The sequence below is a fragment of the Vanellus vanellus genome (genome assembly GCF_965231255.1).
Source record: "Vanellus vanellus genome assembly, chromosome: 13".
Classification (NCBI taxonomy): domain Eukaryota; kingdom Metazoa; phylum Chordata; class Aves; order Charadriiformes; family Charadriidae; genus Vanellus; species Vanellus vanellus.
The window spans coordinates 21,032,344-21,051,275 of record NC_138918.1 but is presented as its reverse complement, the minus strand read 5'-3'; the positions used below and the strand labels follow the sequence as shown (position 1 = coordinate 21,051,275).

The window sequence follows — 18,932 nt, the reverse complement described above, 5'->3', positions numbered from 1 at the left end:
CTTGCCGTGAGTAGCTCGATTTGCTGAAGCCATTAAGTCACAATTTTCTTAGTCATTTTCCTGGGAGCTGGTCCAGTGCTGTGATTAGTCTTTTAGTCTGAGGAACATGTTGATAGCACAGTGATGTTTTGGTAGTGTTTACCCTAGGTTTGCGATGTTATAATTGGGAATGTCTAAAAGACAGACATAAAAGTTCAGTTTTTCCTAGTTGCTCTATGAGGCCAAGTGTTGTTGTTCCATGCATTTTCATCTTTTTTATTGCCCAGAGAAATTACTTTGAGGAATTTTGGCCTTAGGTGTGACCCCTGTGTAGGCCTCCTGTGGACTTTTTACCAAGTAGATACCTCTCTTCTGTACCTATTGCAGTTGTTATTAGATAAGAAGCATTTGTGTGTGCAACTTTTCCTCCAACAGTGTCTTTCTGCAAAGGTCACTTTCATGTTGCATGATGTTTGGTCAGGGTGGAAAATTTTGTCTGTCCAGAGACAGGGCAGGCAGAGAATTTTTTTGTGGTATAATTTGAAGTGTCTGAAAGATGGCATTAAATGTTAAGTTTGTCCTGATTGTTATTTGAGGCTCACAGTTGTGGTTCCATGCATTTTCCTCTTATCACCCCAAAAATTTACCTTGAGGAACTATGGCTCTGGTCTTTGGTGAGAGCTCCTGTGTGAGCCTCCTGTGGACTTTTTAACAACCAGACACCCTTCTTGTCTTTTTAACAACCAGATACTCTTCTTGTGTGTACCTTCTAATCTGACATACATGGCACATAATCTGTGTACCTGACATAATCTGAAATGTAAAGACCCGATTCCATCACTTCTGCAGGCTTACAATTCTTTCTTTGGAGGTTTTGGTTTGGGTTTTTTTGTTTGTTTGTTTGTTTGTTTGTTTGTTTGTTTGTTTTTCTCATCTGAAGATGGTCCTCATTTTGGTTTCTAACTCTAAAAACACTAAAAGATGTCATGTAATTGTTGGGGGTGTGGGGGGGTGGCCCAGTCTCAAGCTGAGCCTCATTGTGGCTGGTAACTCTTAAAATGCTAAAAGATCTCATGTAATTGGTGAGCTGGGAGAGTAGTTTCCATCCAGAGCTTGACAACATACTGCTGCCAAGACAGACTTTCATATACATCTGTTTCCCTACAATGAAATGGACTTTTGTCTGTTGTTGACATATAGCCAAAATATTGAATATTTTCTGTGGTGTAAATAAAGGCTGTGAATGCAAAGCAAAGAAAGTGAAAGGCTAGCTTTGAACCAGGAAAATAGGTGAGTCAACATGTTTTTGGCTAGAGCAATGATTTGATTTCATGCTTGGTGACAAGGCCTATGTAATTTTTTTTTCCTGGTTTCCCTGTCCTGAAAGGAAATGATATTCCTCAACCAATGAAGTATTTGTACAATAAGTGTGCATGTAGAACGATGATGCCTGGGTAGAACAGCTTATAATTCCTGTGTGAAACTTCCTTTATCCCCGTGTATCTCCCTGTAACATTGTGATGTGGAGATTCTTCATAGTTCTTCATAATTCTTCATAACTATGCGAGGGTCAGAAGTAAACCTGCCAGTTTTGTAGGGCTGTAGAGAAGACAGGGGAGCTCTGGAGCAACTGAGGTTCTTCAGCCTGGAGATCAGAAGGCTCTGGCGAAGCCTTATTACACCCTTTCAGTATATAAAGGGGACTTAAAAGAAAGATAGAGAGAGACATGTTACTAGGGCCTGTCATGACGGGACAAGGGGCAATGATTTTAAACTGAAAGAGGGTAGATTTCAATTGGTCATGATAATGAAATGTTTTATGATGAGAGCCTTGAGACACTGAAAAATGTTTCCCAGAGAAGTTGTGGATGTCCATCATTGGAAGGGTTAAAGGTAAGGTTGGATGGGCCTTTGAGGAAGCGGATGTAGTGAAGGATGTCCCTGCCCCTGTCAGAGGCATAGACTCCATGATCTTCAAAGGTCCCTTCCAACCCAAACCATTCCATGGTTGTATGAAAGACTGGATGTAGCTTTACACTTTCCCCAAGGTACAGATGTGCAAAAGAAGGAACCTTTGTGAATCATAAACAAAATAGTAAATGTTGTTCTGCCATCTTACTATAGTGCTATATACATTGCCTTTAGGGTGATACCGTTGTAGTACAATTGACATAAACTAGGAAAATGAAATATGAAATGTAAAATGTAATTGAAGGAACCAAAGAAACCTGCTGCTGCTCAAGTCCTCTATACTGCTCCAACCCTATTTAATTATTTACCTAATATTAAAATAACAACTAGACATGATTTATCTACGATTCAGTTAAGGAACTAACCACCAGACAATGTAGCATTGTTGATAAGCAGGGTATTTCTGTCAAGAGAGTGATGAACTGTAGGCCTGGTCAGCAAACCAAAAAAAACCACTTGGAACTGCCAAGATCAGAGGAGAAGTAGGTAAAAGGTAATCCCGGCAGGTTGAGATCACAACCACTACTAATTGACCACCTACCCAAATGAAACCACCTACTCAAAAGAGAAGAACAGAAAAAGAAGAGAGTCTGTGCACTAATTTACATGCGAAGCAAAGAAATCTTGACGAATCTTTATAGAGAATAACAATGAATATGTATTAATTGTTTGAATATGTAACAATCAATGTATAAAAGTGGAGATTTTTGGAACTAAGGTGTGCTACTGTTTAGGAATGAGCACTCCATTTCTGCACATTAATGCAATAAACTTGGAAATACCTTTGCTTGGTCAGTTATTGGTTTGCACATCAGGTAAAGAACCCAGCTTTGGGAAACCAACACATTTCTCGGTGTAATTTTTCTTCTCCCTACAAGAAAAATCAACGGGGGGACAAAAGCCAGAGATTTCCATGAGCAAAAGGAAGAAATGCAGGGAAGATGGAAACCCTTGCAGACCTGACACAACAGGATTGCACCGAGTTTTGCCTTATTCTCTTTCTGAGTACTTATTGATTACTGCAAAATTAATTGTTCCTTCCTGGGTATCTATCACGTGGAAGGAAAGCAGAATTGAAAACACCTGACAGAGTGCTAAAAAGCTCTTGAAGTCTTCTCCAGCTATAAGATTATTTCTTGCTCCTATAGTTCTGTCTTGAATTTGTGAAGAGCAGCTGGATTCCTTTATTTATTGCTCTGCATGAATACTCTCTAGCGACTATTCACCGCGACTCAAGGAGATGACCTAAAATTACCCGACAGCGTATTTCAGTTTTAAATGCCTTTGGAGTCGCAGCAAGCAAGTGCCCCTGCGCTTCCTAATTCTAATAAAAGGCAGAACCCAAAGCTGGGCGTAGCCCCTAAACAATGGACGAAAGCCCGGGCCCCCGGGGAACGCGGCCATCGGGCGGCTGCAGTGGCGTGGCGGCACCTCCGGGTGCCGCTGTTGGCCGAGGCCGAGCGGCGCTGGAGCCGCAGCCGCAGCCGGAGCCGGAGCCGCCGCAGCGTCCTGCCCCCGCGGGCTGCTGACTCGCCCGGCGGCGGCCAGAGCGGCAGCGGCCCGGGCAGCAGAGGCGAGAGGCGGCGCGGCGCGGGGAGCAGCGGCGTCCGAGTCCGCGCCGAGATCGCTGCCGTCCGGCGTCCCCTGCGCTCGCTGCCGAGCGGGTCCGGAAGGGAGCGAGGGCGGCGGCAGGAGGCAGGAACGCGGCGAGCGGTGCCGAGAATGGCAGGCAGGCAGAGGCAAAGGTGCGGGCGATCAGCCGGGCGAGTGGTGCTGCTGGGCGCCTTGCTGCTGTGCTTGTGCTGCCGGGCGGCGCCGGAGCGCATCCGCTACGCCATCGCCGAGGAGCTGGGCAGAGGCTCGCTGGTGGGGCCGCTGGCGCGGGACCTGGGGCTGAGCCCGGCGGAGCTGCCGGCTCGCAAGCTGCGGCTCAGCGCGGAGAAGCAATACTTCACGGTGAGCGGGGAGAGCGGGAACCTGTACGTGAGCGAGCGGCTAGACCGGGAGGAGTTGTGCGGCGAGTCGGCGTCCTGCTCCGTCAGCTTCGAGGCGCTGGTGCAGAACCCGCTCAACGTTTTCCACGTCGAGGTGGCCATCCAGGACGTCAACGACAACGCACCGGCCTTCAGCAGGGCTACTATGGACCTCGAGATCGGTGAATGGACACTTCCCGGTACTCGTTTTCCGCTGGAGATGGCCCGAGACGCGGACGTGGGGAGTAACTCGCTGCTGACTTACCAGCTCACTACCAACCCGTCCTTCAGTCTGGCCCTCAAGGAGAATCCGGGAGGAAAGAAGCAGCCGGAATTAGTGCTGGAGAAAGAGTTGGACCGGGAGAAGCAGAGCTCCTTTCAGCTGGTGCTGACGGCGTTGGATGGCGGGGATCCCGTGAGGTCCGGGACTGTCCAGATTCGCGTCAACGTGACGGACGCCAACGACAACGCGCCCGTGTTCGGTAAAAGCGTGTACGAGGCGCGAGTGCGAGAGAATCTGCCGGCCGGATCGCTGGTGCTGCGGGTGCGAGCCACGGATGCAGACGCGGGGTCCAACGGGCGGGTCTCGTACTCCTTCGGCAACGTCCCGGACGGCGTCCGCGCGTTGTTCAGTGTGGAGGGCGATAGCGGCGAGGTGAGGACGGCGGGACCGCTCGATTTCGAGGAGAAGAGCAAATACAGCTTCGATCTGGAGGCGAGGGACGGCGGAGGGCTCACGGCTCACTGCGAAGTGCACATAGACATCAGCGACGAGAACGACAACCCTCCCGAAATCACGCTGCTGTCGGTGTCGAGCCCGGTGCCCGAGGACGCGCCGGCCGGCACGGTGGTGGCCCTGCTGAAAGTGCGGGACCGGGACTCCGGGGAGAACGGTCAGGTGTCGTGCGAGCTGTCGGGCGAGTCGCCGCTGTCGATCGTGGCGTCGTCGGGCGGCTCGTACAAGGTGGTGACGGCGAGCGCGCTGGACCGTGAGCAGGCGTCCGAGCACCGTGTGACGGTGGTGGCCAGGGACCGGGGCAGCCCGGCGCTGTCGAGCCGCGCGGCGCTGGTGCTGGAGGTGTCGGACGTGAACGACAACGCGCCGGTGTTCGAGGAGGCCGCCTACAGCGCGTACGTGGCGGAGAACAACGCGGCGGGCGCGGAGGTGGTGCGCGTGCGCGCGCGGGACGCGGACGCGGGCGCCAACGGGCGCGTGAGCTACTGGCTGGCGGGCGGCAGCGCGGGCGCGGCGTCGTCCGTGTCGGTGGAGGCGCGGAGCGGCGCGGTGTACGCGCAGCGCTCCTTCGACTACGAGCAGTGCCGCGAGTTCGCGGTGGCGGTGCGGGCGCAGGACGGCGGGGCGCCGGCGCGCAGCTCGACGGCGACGGTGCGCGTCTTCGTGCTGGACCGCAACGACAACGCGCCGCGGGTGCTGTGGCCGGCGGCGGGCGCGGCGTCGGGGGCGTCGGAGGGGGCGGGGGCGGCGCCGCCGTTCGAGGTGGTGCCGCGGTCGGCCGAGGCCGGGTACCTGGTGGCCAAGGTGGTGGCGGTGGACGCGGACGCGGGGCGCAACGCGTGGCTGTCGTACGAGCTGGTGCAGGCGGCGGAGCCGGCGCTGTTCGGCGTGGGGCTGCACAGCGGCGAGGTGCGGACGGCGCGGGCCGTGTCGGAGAGGGACGCGGCGAAGCAGCGGCTGGTGGCCGTGGTGAAGGACCACGGGCAGCCGGCGCTGTCGGCCACGGCCACGCTGCACGTGGTGCTGGCGGAGAGCTTGCAGGAGGCGCTGCCGGAGCTGAGCGAGCGGGCGGCGGGCGCCGAGTCGGCGGCGGAGCTGCAGTTCTACCTGGTGCTGGCGCTGGCGCTGCTCTCCGCCCTGTTCCTGCTGAGCGTGGCGCTGGCCGTGCTGGCGCGGGTGCGGCGGGCCGGGCCGCCCGCCGTGCTGCGCTGCCTGGGCGCGCAGCGCTTCTCCGTGGCCGGCGCCGCCTTCCCGGCCGACTTCTGCGAGGGCACCTTGCCCTACTCCTACAACCTGTGCGTGGCGCCGGCCCGCGCCGTGGCCGAGGGCGCTTGGCTGCCGCCGCCGCCGCTGCCCATCGTGCCCGCGGAGGAGCTGCTCGGCGGGGAGCCCTGCGGGAAGCGGAGCCCGAGCAGCAGCGCCGGCGCGGGAGAGCCGCCCGCCGTCGCCGACGCCCCTCAGGTGTGTAAGCCCGCTTGCTCTCGCTGTTTTCCTTGACCTCTTCTGAACCTCCCTCCCGATTTCGCTGGGTTTTCGCCGGGTGGTGTGCACGGGCAGTGCTCTTCCGTGTGTTGGTTGATGGGTGCTCACAGGGTCAAGGTCAACGTGGAGATTTTGTCTACATGTCTTGTGTTGTGTCAAATCGTATGAGTTAGTAAAGGTGAAGATGAACCCTTACTGGGTAGAATGAGATCTGATTTTGCATGACAGGGTCGGGATTGACAGTTGGTGTTGGCGATGTTTCCATTCTGACCGATTTTTCCTAAATATGTGTGGTTGACAGCTGGACAGGAAACCTTTGGTTAACGCTCTTTCGGTATTGGACTCCAGAAGGAAACGTTCGCGTGGCTTCATGAATGGAGAGAGGCAGATTCTTTGGCCATAGTGAACGAAGAGGGAGTGTCGTCTATCTGTTTGCGGACTGCTGCTGCAGAAATGGTAGCAGTAGTAGGAAGGGTTAAATTTGTGTGAATAGGGAGGAAAGGTGTGTGTGCCTCCATGAATTTCTAAGTTACAGATTGTTCCTCCCTACTTAATTTTCCTCTCTTCTGCCGTGTCCCCTCTCATCTTTTGGGGGAAGGCTGCTGCAGAAATGCAGCATTAATGGGACAGATAAATTTTGTCCAGGCATGATTTTATTTAGTTCTTTCCGGAGTTAGTTATTTCTCTCTTTTTCTCTCTCTTTTTTTTTTTTTCTTCTATGCTGCTTGCCTAGTTCTGTTGTTCGTTTTGTTGTTCTTTTTCTTTTCTTTTTTTTTTTTTTTTTTTACTGTTGCCTGTCTGTCTTTTATACACAGGTGAAAGTGTAGAATGGGATCTCAAGAAAAAAAATCGTGTTTGTATTTCAGATCTTGTCTTCTTTTCCTCTCTCCTTTTCCCAACGAGAGGTGTTTTAACCTGGTTGATCGCGTAGACAGGGGAATGCTGAGCTTGTCTACATCTCTTGTGTTGTGTCAAATAGTATGAGTTAGTGAAGGTGAAGGCGAGTCCTTACTGTGTAGAATGAGATCTGCTGATTCTGCACTTCTGACACGAGGTTGACACTTGGTCTTGCAGATGTTTCCTTTTCGATCATTTTTTCCTGAATCTGTGTACTTGGACGTGGTTGATAGCTGGACCCAAACCCGTTGGTTAATGCTTTTTAGGTTTTGCACTCCCAAAGGAAACGTGCGTGTGGCTCCATGAATGGAAAAGGGACAGATTCTTCATCCTAAGTGAGAGAAGAGAGCGTCGTCCATCTGTTTGGGGAATGCTGCTGGAGAAATGGTAGCAGTGGTGGGACGGGTTCTCCTCGTGTGAATGGGGAGTGCTCATCCGTGTGTCCGTAAAGGAAGGAACGCGGTGTTCGCCTTCCACTCACAGCAGGAATGAAGCGGTGGCACTTCTTGGTTCTTTGGTGGTTACAAGCTCAGGTTCAGCTGAGAAGTTTTTACTACAGGTCTCGAATCAGTTCGTAGTGGTGAACATTAATGGTTCTGCCTGATGGAAAACGAGTCGGGAAAATGTGGTGGGCACTTGTTGCTAGAGACTTTTCCTTCCTAACTGCTTTTTCTGAAACCGCTGTACTTGGACCTGGTCGATAGCTGTATGCAAACCCGGTGGTTAATGCCGTTTCCCAAAGGAAACCTGCATGTGGCTCCATGAAGTTCAGGTTTTCCTCCTCAGTGTTCCAGAATGTAGGTGGTGTAGAACAGGATGTCAAAAAAACACACCAAAACAAAGCAAACAAAAAAAACCCCGCGCCTAGTATTCAAAGCCTGTCTTCTTTTCCTCTCCCCTTTTCCCAAAGAGAGGTCCTTTCACCTGGTTGATTGCGTTGACAGAGGAACCCTAGATTGGGGAATTCCGTCTCAGCCGCAATTTACAACAGTTGTTGTGTCTGCTTGTTTACAAGGGGAGGGCTCTACCCAGCCTGAGGACATATGCAAAACAACAGTGAAATACTCGAAATGAGAGCAATTAGGCACTTGAATAGAGTCCATTTGCACATTTACAATAGGTCCGCGCGTAGTTTAGGGTGGTCAACTGTACTTGTCTTCTGCAGTCCTACGGTATTTGGTTCAAAAGGTGTCCTAGCAATGTGAAGATTCAAGAATTAGTTGAATACTAATAAGCAGCGGGTTTTTGTACCGTGATTTCTGAGAAAGCCGAAGGCCTTTCCTAGTCGTGGACTATTATAAAGGGAAACCGCACGTTGCAGTCCTTCAAACTTCCTTTTCCAATATTAGCTGTCTCTGTAGATCTACCAACATTTTAACGTAATTCGACTTCTTTCATCCAATCAAAAAATACTGTGGAGAACAGAGACGTATCTGGAAAACAGGCGGACAAGAAGAATTTACAGCAAATCTGCTATGTCGTTTGGCTGCTATCTTCCCTCTTTTGCTGGTGTGGGCTACAGAATAGGCACAAGCACAAAGGCAGATGTGCCTGTTATTCTTGCTGCACTCGCAAACCCATTTTCCCTGCAGCTTGCGGGGAGCCGAGCAGACGACCCTGGCCGGGTTCACTGCAGGTGCTTCACGCCTCCTGGGTAGCTGTAGCACAATGAGTGCGAAGTGATCAAGCGACCCAGAGCCAGAAACCGGGCTGGGTGGGAGAGACTGGTTTTCGAGCAGTAGGGAAGCTCCCTCCTGCTCTGTGTTCCCAGGAATGTCTTCTAGGGAGAAATGCAGAGCCCATGGCAGGTTCCTGATCAACGCCACCTCCTCAGGGGCTTGTACGGGCTCCAGGGACTTAGATTATCTATTGATTGACCCCACCTTCTTCAGCCTGTAAAATTCTAATCTCAGTCAGTGGTGGTGGTGTCGTTAATTTGCAGTGAGTTCCGTATGAACTGTATTATTTACAGCAGAGTTCATGCGTTATGGGTTACTGACCCTGATACCTCTGGTTCTTCGGGGTAAGGTATGACTATCACGTTTTGTATATATGAGAGACTGTTATCTTTTGCTATCCTTGTAGCAGTCATTCAAGGATGAGTACTACACAAATTCGTGGTGGAGACTGCGCTTTTGGAAGAATGGGAGGCCTAATTCAGCAGGTCATATTACCAAAATTATTTTACTTTACATCTGTCGCCATTAGCAAGTCATTTTACCCAAGACGTAGGTATAACACACATCGTTCAAGAAAATACGGGTTTAGAGAAAAGTCAGTGCAGGAAATCCCCCGTCTACATTGAGGAAAGATCTTCATTGTTTTGTTTTGTTTTGTTTTTCTATTGGCCGGGATGTGGGAAACTAATGTGGCCGTACGATGCCCTTTTGATCTGCAGAAAGGGTGACGGAAACGTCATTCAAGCCCGACTGCTACGAAAAACTGTGGAATTCCTGGTGGAGATTGTACTTTCGGACTAATGGGATAAGGGTCATAGTATTCTACACGTCAAAATAAGAAAAAATAATAACTATAATATATAATATATCAGCATGACAGAAACATGTTTCCCATCCGGAAGAAACCACACGCCCAGGGAAGGCGTGTAATGTTTTTCTAGTCATGATCGCCTCGAGGCACAAAGGGGAGCTCGGCTGGAGAAAAGGCATGGCAGGAGATCACAGGTGGACGGGAAGCGATGTCTCCGTGGCGATTGTGCCTTCCCCGCGAGCTGCCCGTGGGAAAGGCAGGCGGGAAGCGATGTCTCCGTGGCGAGTGTGCCTTCCCCGCGAGCTGCCCGTGGGAAAGGCAGGCGGGCAGCGCTGTGTGGCTGCAGTGCCGGGAGGAGGCTGCGGGCGCCGCTGTTGACCGAGGAGGAGCGAGAGGAAGGCCGGAGCGCTGCCGGCAGCCCCTCCCGCTGCGGCCCGTCTCTCTCGCTCGCTGGCAGGCTGCTGCCTGGGCGGCCGGGCGGTCTGCGAGCGTCCCCGCGGAGCGGAGCCGTGCTGCAGCGAGGCGGAGGGGACGGCGGCAGCGGCTGGCCGCCAGAGTGGGAGCCGGATCCGCATCGGGCGGCGGATCGTCGGGGAGCTGCCAGCGGTGCTACGGCGGCGATGTACGCGGCGGGAAGATGCCATGGCCGTTTGGAGGGAGCCCTGCTGTGGTGCGTGGTGGTGGCAGCGTGGGAGGCGGTGTGGGGGCAGCTGCGCTACTCGATTCCCGAGGAGCTGCCGAAGGGCTCGTTCGTGGGCGACGTGGCCAGAGACCTGGAGCTGCAGCTGCCAGCGATCCGCGACACCGGCGTCCGCCTCTTGGACAAAGGTAGGACGCAGTATTTCGCTCTGCACGGGAAGACGGGACATTTAGTGACGGCGGAGAGGATAGACAGAGAGCAGCTGTGCCGGCAGGTGGAGAAATGCGTGCTGCGCTGTGAGGTGATCGTGGAGGGGGCAATGCAAGTTTACGGAATCGAAGTGGCAATCACGGACATTAACGACAACGCCCCCAGCTTCCGAGAAGCAGAAACCGAACTGAAAGTTAACGAGATGACAGCCCCAGGGTGGCGGTTTTCCCTGGCCGAGGCTTACGACCCGGACGCGGGAGCGAATTCCGTGCAGAGCTACGAGCTGAGCGGCGACGAGCACTTCTCGCTGGCCGTGCAGGCGGGCCCCGGCGGGGCTCAGCGTCCCGAGCTGGTGCTGGCGAAGGCGCTGGACCGGGAGGAGGCGGCCTTTCACGAGCTGGTGCTGAGGGCGATGGACGGCGGAGATCCGGGGCGGACGGGCACGGCGCGGATCCGCGTGTCGGTGCTGGACGCGAACGACAACACGCCCGTGTTCAGCCAGGCGGAGTACACGGTGCGTGTGCCGGAGGACGTTCCCGTGGGCTCCGCCCTCATCACCGTTACGGCCACCGACGCCGACGAGTTACTGAATGGGGACGTGAAATACTCGTTGAAGAAAGCGTCGGACATGGCATCGCAAATATTCCAGCTGGACCCTGAGTCGGGTGCTATCACACTATTGCAAAGTCTGGACTTCGAGAAAGGCGACTCGTACGAATTAGAGGTGCAAGCACGGGACGGCGGTACACTTTCCGACACGGCGAAAGTCACGATCGCTGTGACAGACGTGAATGACAACTCGCCAGAACTGACAGTGTCGTCAGTGCTGAGCGCGATCTCGGAGGACGCCCCGCCGGGGACGGTGGTGGCCCTGCTGCACGTGCAGGACCGGGACTCGGGGGCCAACGGAGACGTGCGGTGCTCCCTGGATGGCGGCGTCCCGTTCGTTCTGGAGAAGACCTTTGAGGACTACTACCGCGTGGTGACGTCGAGGGAGTTAGACCGGGAGGAGGTGTCGGAGTACAACGTGACGGTGCGGGCGTCGGACGGCGGGTCGCCGTCGCTGTGGAGCAGCGCGGTGCTGGTGCTGCGCGTGCTGGACGTGAACGACAACGCGCCGGTGTTCGCGGAGGCGCGCTACAGCGCCCGTCTGCCCGAGAACAACGCGGCGGGCGCGCTGGTGCTGAGGGTGCGGGCGACGGACGCGGACTGGGGTCAGAACGCGCGCGTGCGGTACCGGCTGTGGGAGGGTCGGTTGCGCGGCGCGCCGCTGTCGTCGTACGTGTCGGTGCAGGCGGAGACGGGCGCGCTGTACGCGCTGCGGTCCTTCGACTACGAGGAGGTGCGCGAGGTGGGGCTGTGGGTGGGGGCGGAGGACGGCGGCGCGCCGGCGCTGAGCAGCAACGTGTCGGTGCGGCTGGTGATCGTGGACGAGAACGACAACGCGCCGCAGGTGCTGTACCCGCCGGCGTCGCCGCCGCCGGGGTCGGTCGGGGGCTGGGCGGGCGTGGAGCTGGCGCCGCGGTCGGCGGAGCCCGGGGCGCTGGTGGCCAAGGTGGTGGCGGTGGACGCGGACGCGGGTCAGAACGCGTGGCTGTCGTACGAGCTGGCCAAGGCGACGGAGCCGGGGCTGTTCCGCGTGGGGCTGCACAGCGGCGAGGTGCGCACGGCGCGCTTGCCGCTGGCCCGCGACGCGGCGCGGCAGAGCCTGGTGGTGGTGGTGAAGGACCACGGGCGGCCGGCGCTGTCGGCCACGGCCACGCTGACGGTGGTGCTGGCCGAGAGCGTGGGCGAGCTGCTGTGGGAGCTGGGCAGCGCGGCGGCGGCGGCCGGGGGCGAGGCGGCCGGCAGCCTGACACGGTGGCTGGTGGTGGCCGTGGCGGCCGTGTCCTGCCTCTTCCTCGCCTTCCTGCTGCTGCTGCTGGCGCTGCGCCTGCGGCGCTGGCGGCGCTCGCAGCTGCTGGCGGCGGGCAGCGGCGCCTTGCGCGGCGTGCCGGCCTCGCACTTCGTGGGCATCGACGGCGTCCGCGCCTTCCTGCACTCCTACTCGCACGAGGTGTCGCTCACGGCCGACTCGCGCAAGAGCCAGCTCCGCTTCTCGGGCGGCAGCTGCTGCGACACCCTCCCGGCCCGCCCGCCGCCCGACGAGCCCGCGCCACTGCTCGGGGAGGACCCTGCCGCCGCCCACTGCGCGGACCCCGCCGCTGCCCCGGTGAGTTCCTCGTGTCACGCGTGCTCCAAGCCGCTTTCCTCTCCTGCTTCTCTGCCCTTTCCCACTCGCTGTCTTCCGTGTCCTGCCTAGGGATGTTTAGTTACAAGGAAGGCCAAACCTCTTGCTCCTGGGAGGTTGGGTTCGTGGGCTCGTTGCTCTGTGTTGCACTTGGTGTGGGAGTCGGGAGAAGTGGGGCTGCTGCTGGCTTTTCCTTCGTTAGAGTGGCACTTTGTGGTTTTATCTTGTCGTTACTGTGTTAGATGCTGTTCACTGAGCCAGTCTCTCCTGGAGGACCCCTCCTCCTTTACTTTTAGAACCGTCATATTTTTTTTTTTATGTGAAGTGTAGTGAGCAGACAATGTATCTTTTCTTAGTACAGAGATGTTGAGATATCTATGTGAAGTCCTTGGGTGATCCTGGTGCATGGTGAAGGGAAATGGTCTGGGCATATGTCAGCTTTCTGGATCTGTGGAATATTTCATGTGATATATTTGTCTGACTGCCCCATATGTAACTTTCGTGTTTACAGCTGTAAAGAGAAAGACTTCCACGATTAAGGTTTAAGAGTCACATGTCTTCCAAGTTGCCCAGTGTGCTGTAGTTGGGGGATGGTATCTTTGAGTTGATACTTTGACCACTGGGTCTTTATTGGAGCAGCGTATCGCTCCTGCCCTTAAGAACATTTGACATTTTGTCAAATGAATGTGATAAATAGAGAAATCTCTTTGCATATTTCCAGGTAAGGATCCTTGTTCTCAGTAAGGAGAAGTTTTGTGTGCAACTTTACTTTCAACATTTTCTGTCTGCAAAGGTCACTTTCATGTTGTGTTTTTTTGGGGCAGGGTGAAAAATTCTGTCTGTCCAGAGCCAGGGCAGGAGAAAAACTTTTCTGGGATATAATGTGACATGTCTGAAAGACGTAAAGATGGTGTAAAAGTTCAGTTGGTCCTAGTTGTTAGATGAGGCCCCCAGTTGTTGTTCCATGCATTTCCCTCTTTTTACTGTTCAAAGAAATTACCTGGAGGAACTGTGGCTCTGGTTTTTGGTGTGAGCTCCTTTGTGAGCCTCCTGTAAACATTTTTCTAAGTAGATACCCTTCTAATCTCACATACCTGGCACATCGTTTGTGTACTAGACATAATCTGAAATATAAAGCTCTGATTCCGTCACTTCTGCACGTTTCTGATTCTCGTCCCTTTTTTTTTTTTTTTTTCTTTTTGCCTAGGTCTGAAGCTGGTCCTCACTGTGGCTAGTAACCCTTAAGACATTGAAAGATCTCTTGTATTTGTTGGGCTGGGGAAACAGTTTCCATCCATAACTTGAAGGTGTTCAGCTGCCAAGACTAAGACTTTGATAGACCTCTGTTTCACTAAGATGTCACTAAGGAAATGCTCTTTTGCCTCTGGCTGACCTATGGCCAAAATATTTAATATTGTCTGTGGTGCACCTAAAGGCTGTGAATACAGAGCAAGGAGGGTGAGAGGCTTGCTCTGAACCATGAAAATAGGTCGTTCAATGTGTTTTTGACAGAACAATGATTTGATTTCATGCCTGGTGCTGAGGGCTGTGCCATTTTTTGTGTTATCCTGGATTCCTTATCTTGAAAGATAATCCTAGTCCTCCAAGCATAAAGTATTTGCACAGTAAACATGCAAGTAGAAGAACAATGTATTGGTAGAAGGCTCATAATTCCTGTGTGAAAGCTCCTTTATCCATCCATATTTCATTGGGAAGTCGTGACGTAGAGTTTCTTCATAGATAGAATTACACTTTGTTTCAGGCCTTTGTTTCTTGCAAGGTCATAGTTCGTTTCAGTGTGTCTGGATAATTCTTTTGCTTTTGAAAGTGTGAGTGTTGTTCTGCAGCAATTCCTTCCCCTGGTAAGCAGTCAGCCAGCTGAAGATAGCCTAGGATGACTCAACTTGAGACAGAGGCCTATGATAAGTGCTTACACTTACGGCTTCATATTTATAAGTAAATGAGCAGGCCACATAGCAGAAAAAAATTGATGAAAGCTGATGACTCTTTCTTAAAATTAACCCCCTTGCTATGTTGTCCAGAGGAAGACTTTAGGGTTGCATGTGTGCTTGAAACCTCAGTGGTAACAAGACTTAAGATAAGAATAAGAAAACTTCCCAGTAAGTTTCCCTGACAAGACTTTGTCTTTAACAATTCCTTGCCTTTCTGGTCCTTTTTTATTTTTTTTCTGTTCCTGGTTTCCTATGTATGTAGTTTTAGTTTGAAGTAGTGGCATACCTTCATATAGCCACATGTAGCTGCTGACTTCCTGGAGAGCAGCTCTGTGGAAAGGGACCTGGGAGTCCTGGTGGACAACAGAATGCCCATGAGCCAGCAATGTGCCCAGGTGGCCAAGAAGACCAATGGCATCCTGGGGTGCATCAAGAAGAGTGCGACCAACAGGTCGAGGATGGTTATCCTTACCCTCTACTCTGCCCTGGTGAGGCCACATCTGGAGTATTGTTTCCAGTTCTGGGCTCCCCAGTTCAAGAAGGACAGGGAACTGCTGGAGAGGGTCCAGCAAAGGGCTACAAAGATGATTAGGGAATTGGAGCATCTTTCTTACGAGGAAAGGCTGAGGGACTTTGTTCTTTTTAGAGAAAAGAAGACTGAGGGTGGATCTTGTTAATGCTTATAAATACTTAAAGGAGGGTGCCAGGGGGATGGGAAGAGTCTTTTTTCAGTGGTGCCCAGTGATAGGACAAGAGGTAATGGGCACAAACTTGAACATTGGAAGTTCCATCTAAACATGAGGAGGAACTTCTTTCCTTTGAGAGTGGCAGAGCACTGTAAGAGGCTGTCCAGAGAGGTTGTACAGTCTCTGACTCTGGAGATATTCAAAACCAGCCTTAATGCCGTCCTGTGCAACTTGCTGTAGGTGACCCTGCTCTGTCAGGGAGGTTGGACTAGACGATCTCCAGAGGTCCCTTCCAACCATGACCATTCTGTGATTCTGTGATTAGTGCCTCTTGCTCATGCTACAGATTTTGTGGAAGGTGGGAGATGTGAGGTTATATTTGTGTTCTGGTTGTGGTAGGGAGAGGAGATTAAAGCTTGACATCAGTAGAATTCCCATCTGTGTGGAATGTTGCATGTGATAAAAGAGGGGAGGAGATTCCTTTTTTGGTGTGATCATGGTGCATTACATTCTCATGATATTTTTTTGCCAATTTTGAGGGTGAAAAGTAAGTCTGCATGTTGTGTAGAGTTGGAGAGAGGACTTGGGGAAGCTCTGTTGGCAGGTGGCTGTAGCAGAAGTGATGGCCAATTCCATGCTTGTCATAGTTACTCTGTTAAGCACACAGTTGTACCATGCAATTTCAGTTCCTTCAGCTCAATACGTTTGGCCTAAGAAATATTATTGCACATGATCCATTCATATCCGTTCCAATACTGTCTGATATGTATCACTAATATCTTCATCGAGTATCATGGCTTCATCTGGGATGGAGTTGACATTCTTGCTAGCAATTGGTATAGTGCTATGTTTTGGATTTGGGATGAAAATAGTGTTGGTGAAACACTGATGGTGTTGGCTGTGCTGAGCAGTCAAGGCCTTTTCTGCTCCTCATATTGCCCTGCCAGAGAGTAGGCTGGGAGTGCACAAGAAGTTGGGAGGGGATACATCTGGGACAGCTGACCACAGCTCACCAAAGGGAGATTCCAAACCATGTGACATCGTGCTCAGTATATAATTCCTGGGGAAGAAGAAGGAAGCAGGGGATTCTTGGAGTTATGGTGTTTGTCTTCCCAAACAACCATTACATGCACTGGAGCCCTGCTTTCCTGGAGATGGCTGAATACATGCATTCCCTTGGGAAGTAGTGAATTAATTCCTTGTTTTGCTTTGCTTGTGTACACCGTTTTTCCTGTACTTAATGAACTGTCTTTATCTCAGTCCATGATTTTTCTCACTTTTAATCTTCCAATTCTCTCTCCCATCACAACCCAGAGAGGGAGCAAGAGGCTGTGTGGTCTTTGCATCTGGCTGGGGTCAAACGGAAACAATGATACAGACAGTAGGATTGCGGGTACCACAGCAATTTTGTAGACAACACCACACTAAGTGGTACCATTGATGTGCTAGAGGGAAGGGAAGCCATCCAGAGGGACCTGGACAGGCTGGAGGAGTGGGCCCATGTGAACCTTGTGAAGTTCAAGGTGGCCAAGTGCAAAGTCCTGCACCCGGGTTTGGGCAATCCCCAGTTTCAGTACAGACTGGGAAAAGGATTGAGGGTAGTGGTACATGACAAATGGGAAATGAGCTGGCAATGTGCACTTGATTCCCAGTTGGATTAGTGCTCGAAATTACATTTGGTGTGGGAGGCCAGTAAAGTGGGGCTGCTGTTGGCTCGAATCTCGTTAGAATGGGACTTTGTGTTTTCTTATGCATTACTGTGTTACATGCTGTTCACTGACCCAGTCTCTCCTGGAGGACAACTCCTCTTTTACTTTCCGAACCTTGATGCTTCTTTTCTAAAGTGCAGTGAACATACAAATCTATCTGTGAGTTGTGCAGGCTTGGAGAGGAGGGTCATGGGAATTTAGGAGTGTTAGTAGAATGCACTGTTGAAGGACAGAAGAGGGATGGTTTGGTCAGTGCCTAGCTGTAGTGCAATACAACATGAATTTCTTCTGCCCGAGTAAGTTTGGTCTAAGATATCAGGAGCTCTTGGAGGTGCTTTCTGTGTGTTTGCATGTTGTCATCAAGTTTTGGTTAACGCTTTATTGGTGTACTTATGATAAATCCATAAGGGGAACTCCGAGGGATCCAACTGTGTCTTCATTTCTTACTAAATACCTTAACTATGTGCCTACTCTAAGAGTCATAATATCGAAAAGTATCTTCTAATTGCTTCCATTCTGGAGGTTTTCACTCCTTGCCTTGCTTGTTTTGATGAGGTCAAGGTGGCTTGTCTTTTCAGGTAATGTGTGGAAGATCCCATCTGTTACATTTGTCCCACTGTCCCGTATGTGTCTTTCATTCTTACAGCTGCAAAGAGCATGTTTCCAAAAAATGCTGCTGGAAGCGATTCTCTTGCTTGTCACATGCAGAAGCTGAGAAGTCAAATAATATCCATAGTACGGAGATGTTGTCTGTGCAACTTTTCTTTGGGTGGAGTCTCTCTGCAAGTTAGGGAGATCAAAAACAACCATGCAAGCTCTGAATGGTTTGAGAAGAGTCCCTGGGGTGTTGTGTGTGAGGAGGTAGTGGTGGAGATGAGGCATGTGTTTTGTCAGTTCCCCGTGTTTATTCCTGGCCTACGGAAAATAGGTCTCAAAGTGTCTTATTCCTGGATATCGCATAGTTTGGACTCCAACTGGCCAAGCTGTGGTTCAGTAGTTTATTTTCCTGTTGCATGAGGTTTCCTGTGAGAAGTAGTTTTATGCTTGCCTCGCTTGTTGTGATAAGGTACAGGTTTGCCTCTGTGTGTCTGATACTGTGTCCTAAAATGTGTGTCTGGTAATGTCTCACTGGAAGCAATGCTCTTGCTTGTCACATTCACATGATGAGAAGTCCATGCCACGTTGGTGAGAGACGGGCCTTGAAACAGGAAGAAAGGACGTTGAACGCCCCATCAGACTGGGCTGTGGTACAATTTCATGCCTGGTGCCAAGGCCTCTGTCACTTACACTAAGGCTGCCTTTACCAAACTCCTGAAAGAGGACGACAATCTTCTGATTAATTTTGGCTGGAAGCAGTAACCATGGAAGTGCAAACATGCTTCAGGGGCACTGTGTCTAATACCTGCTGTATAAAATGTCATTTCTCCATCTATATATGCTTGTAAGAGTGCAATGTGGAGTTTTCTCCTGGCTGTATACATTTTTTCCCCAGCCTTGACCGATCTTCAGCTATTATTAATGCCTCTTTCTAATGTGAAGTAACTGCTGGGGTTTTGTCAAGCTTAAAATTGGTGTGAATGTAAGGGATGGGATTTACTCATTTTATGAACTGTCCTGTCCAATATAGCATTTCCGGTGAATGCTAGTTATTGCGCTTTGATGGAAACGTTGCGTTAACGGCTGCAGAGTCACGTAACTTCCAAATTGCCCATGTACATGCTAGTGTCTATGAGCTGATACTTACAACTGAGTTTTTAAATGAGTTGCAGATTGCTTATTCCCTTTGGAATATTTTCTTCTGTTTCCCTAAATGAAATGCGCTTTTTCCTCTGGCAGACATATAACCACAATATGGGATACTGTCTATGGATTAACTAAAGGCTGTGAATTCAGAGCAATGAAGTTGAGAGGCCAGCCTCAAACCAAGAAAATTGGTGTGTTAAGGTGGTTTTGGCTGAGCAATTGTTTGGGTTGATG

The 18,932-nt window shown here is 51.7% G+C and overlaps 1 protein-coding gene across 1 annotated transcript; it reads left to right on the top strand.

The window, feature by feature from the left end:
- Positions 1 to 3,228: 3,228 nt before the first annotated feature.
- On the top strand, positions 3,229 to 12,680 carry LOC309677435 (uncharacterized protein; the record flags this gene model as incomplete). Its single annotated transcript, XM_082490232.1, is given in 3 exon segments — positions 3,229 to 6,145; positions 9,789 to 10,114; positions 10,116 to 12,680. Coding segments are annotated over 3 exon segments (5,808 nt in total).
- Positions 12,681 to 18,932: the final 6,252 nt, after the last annotated feature.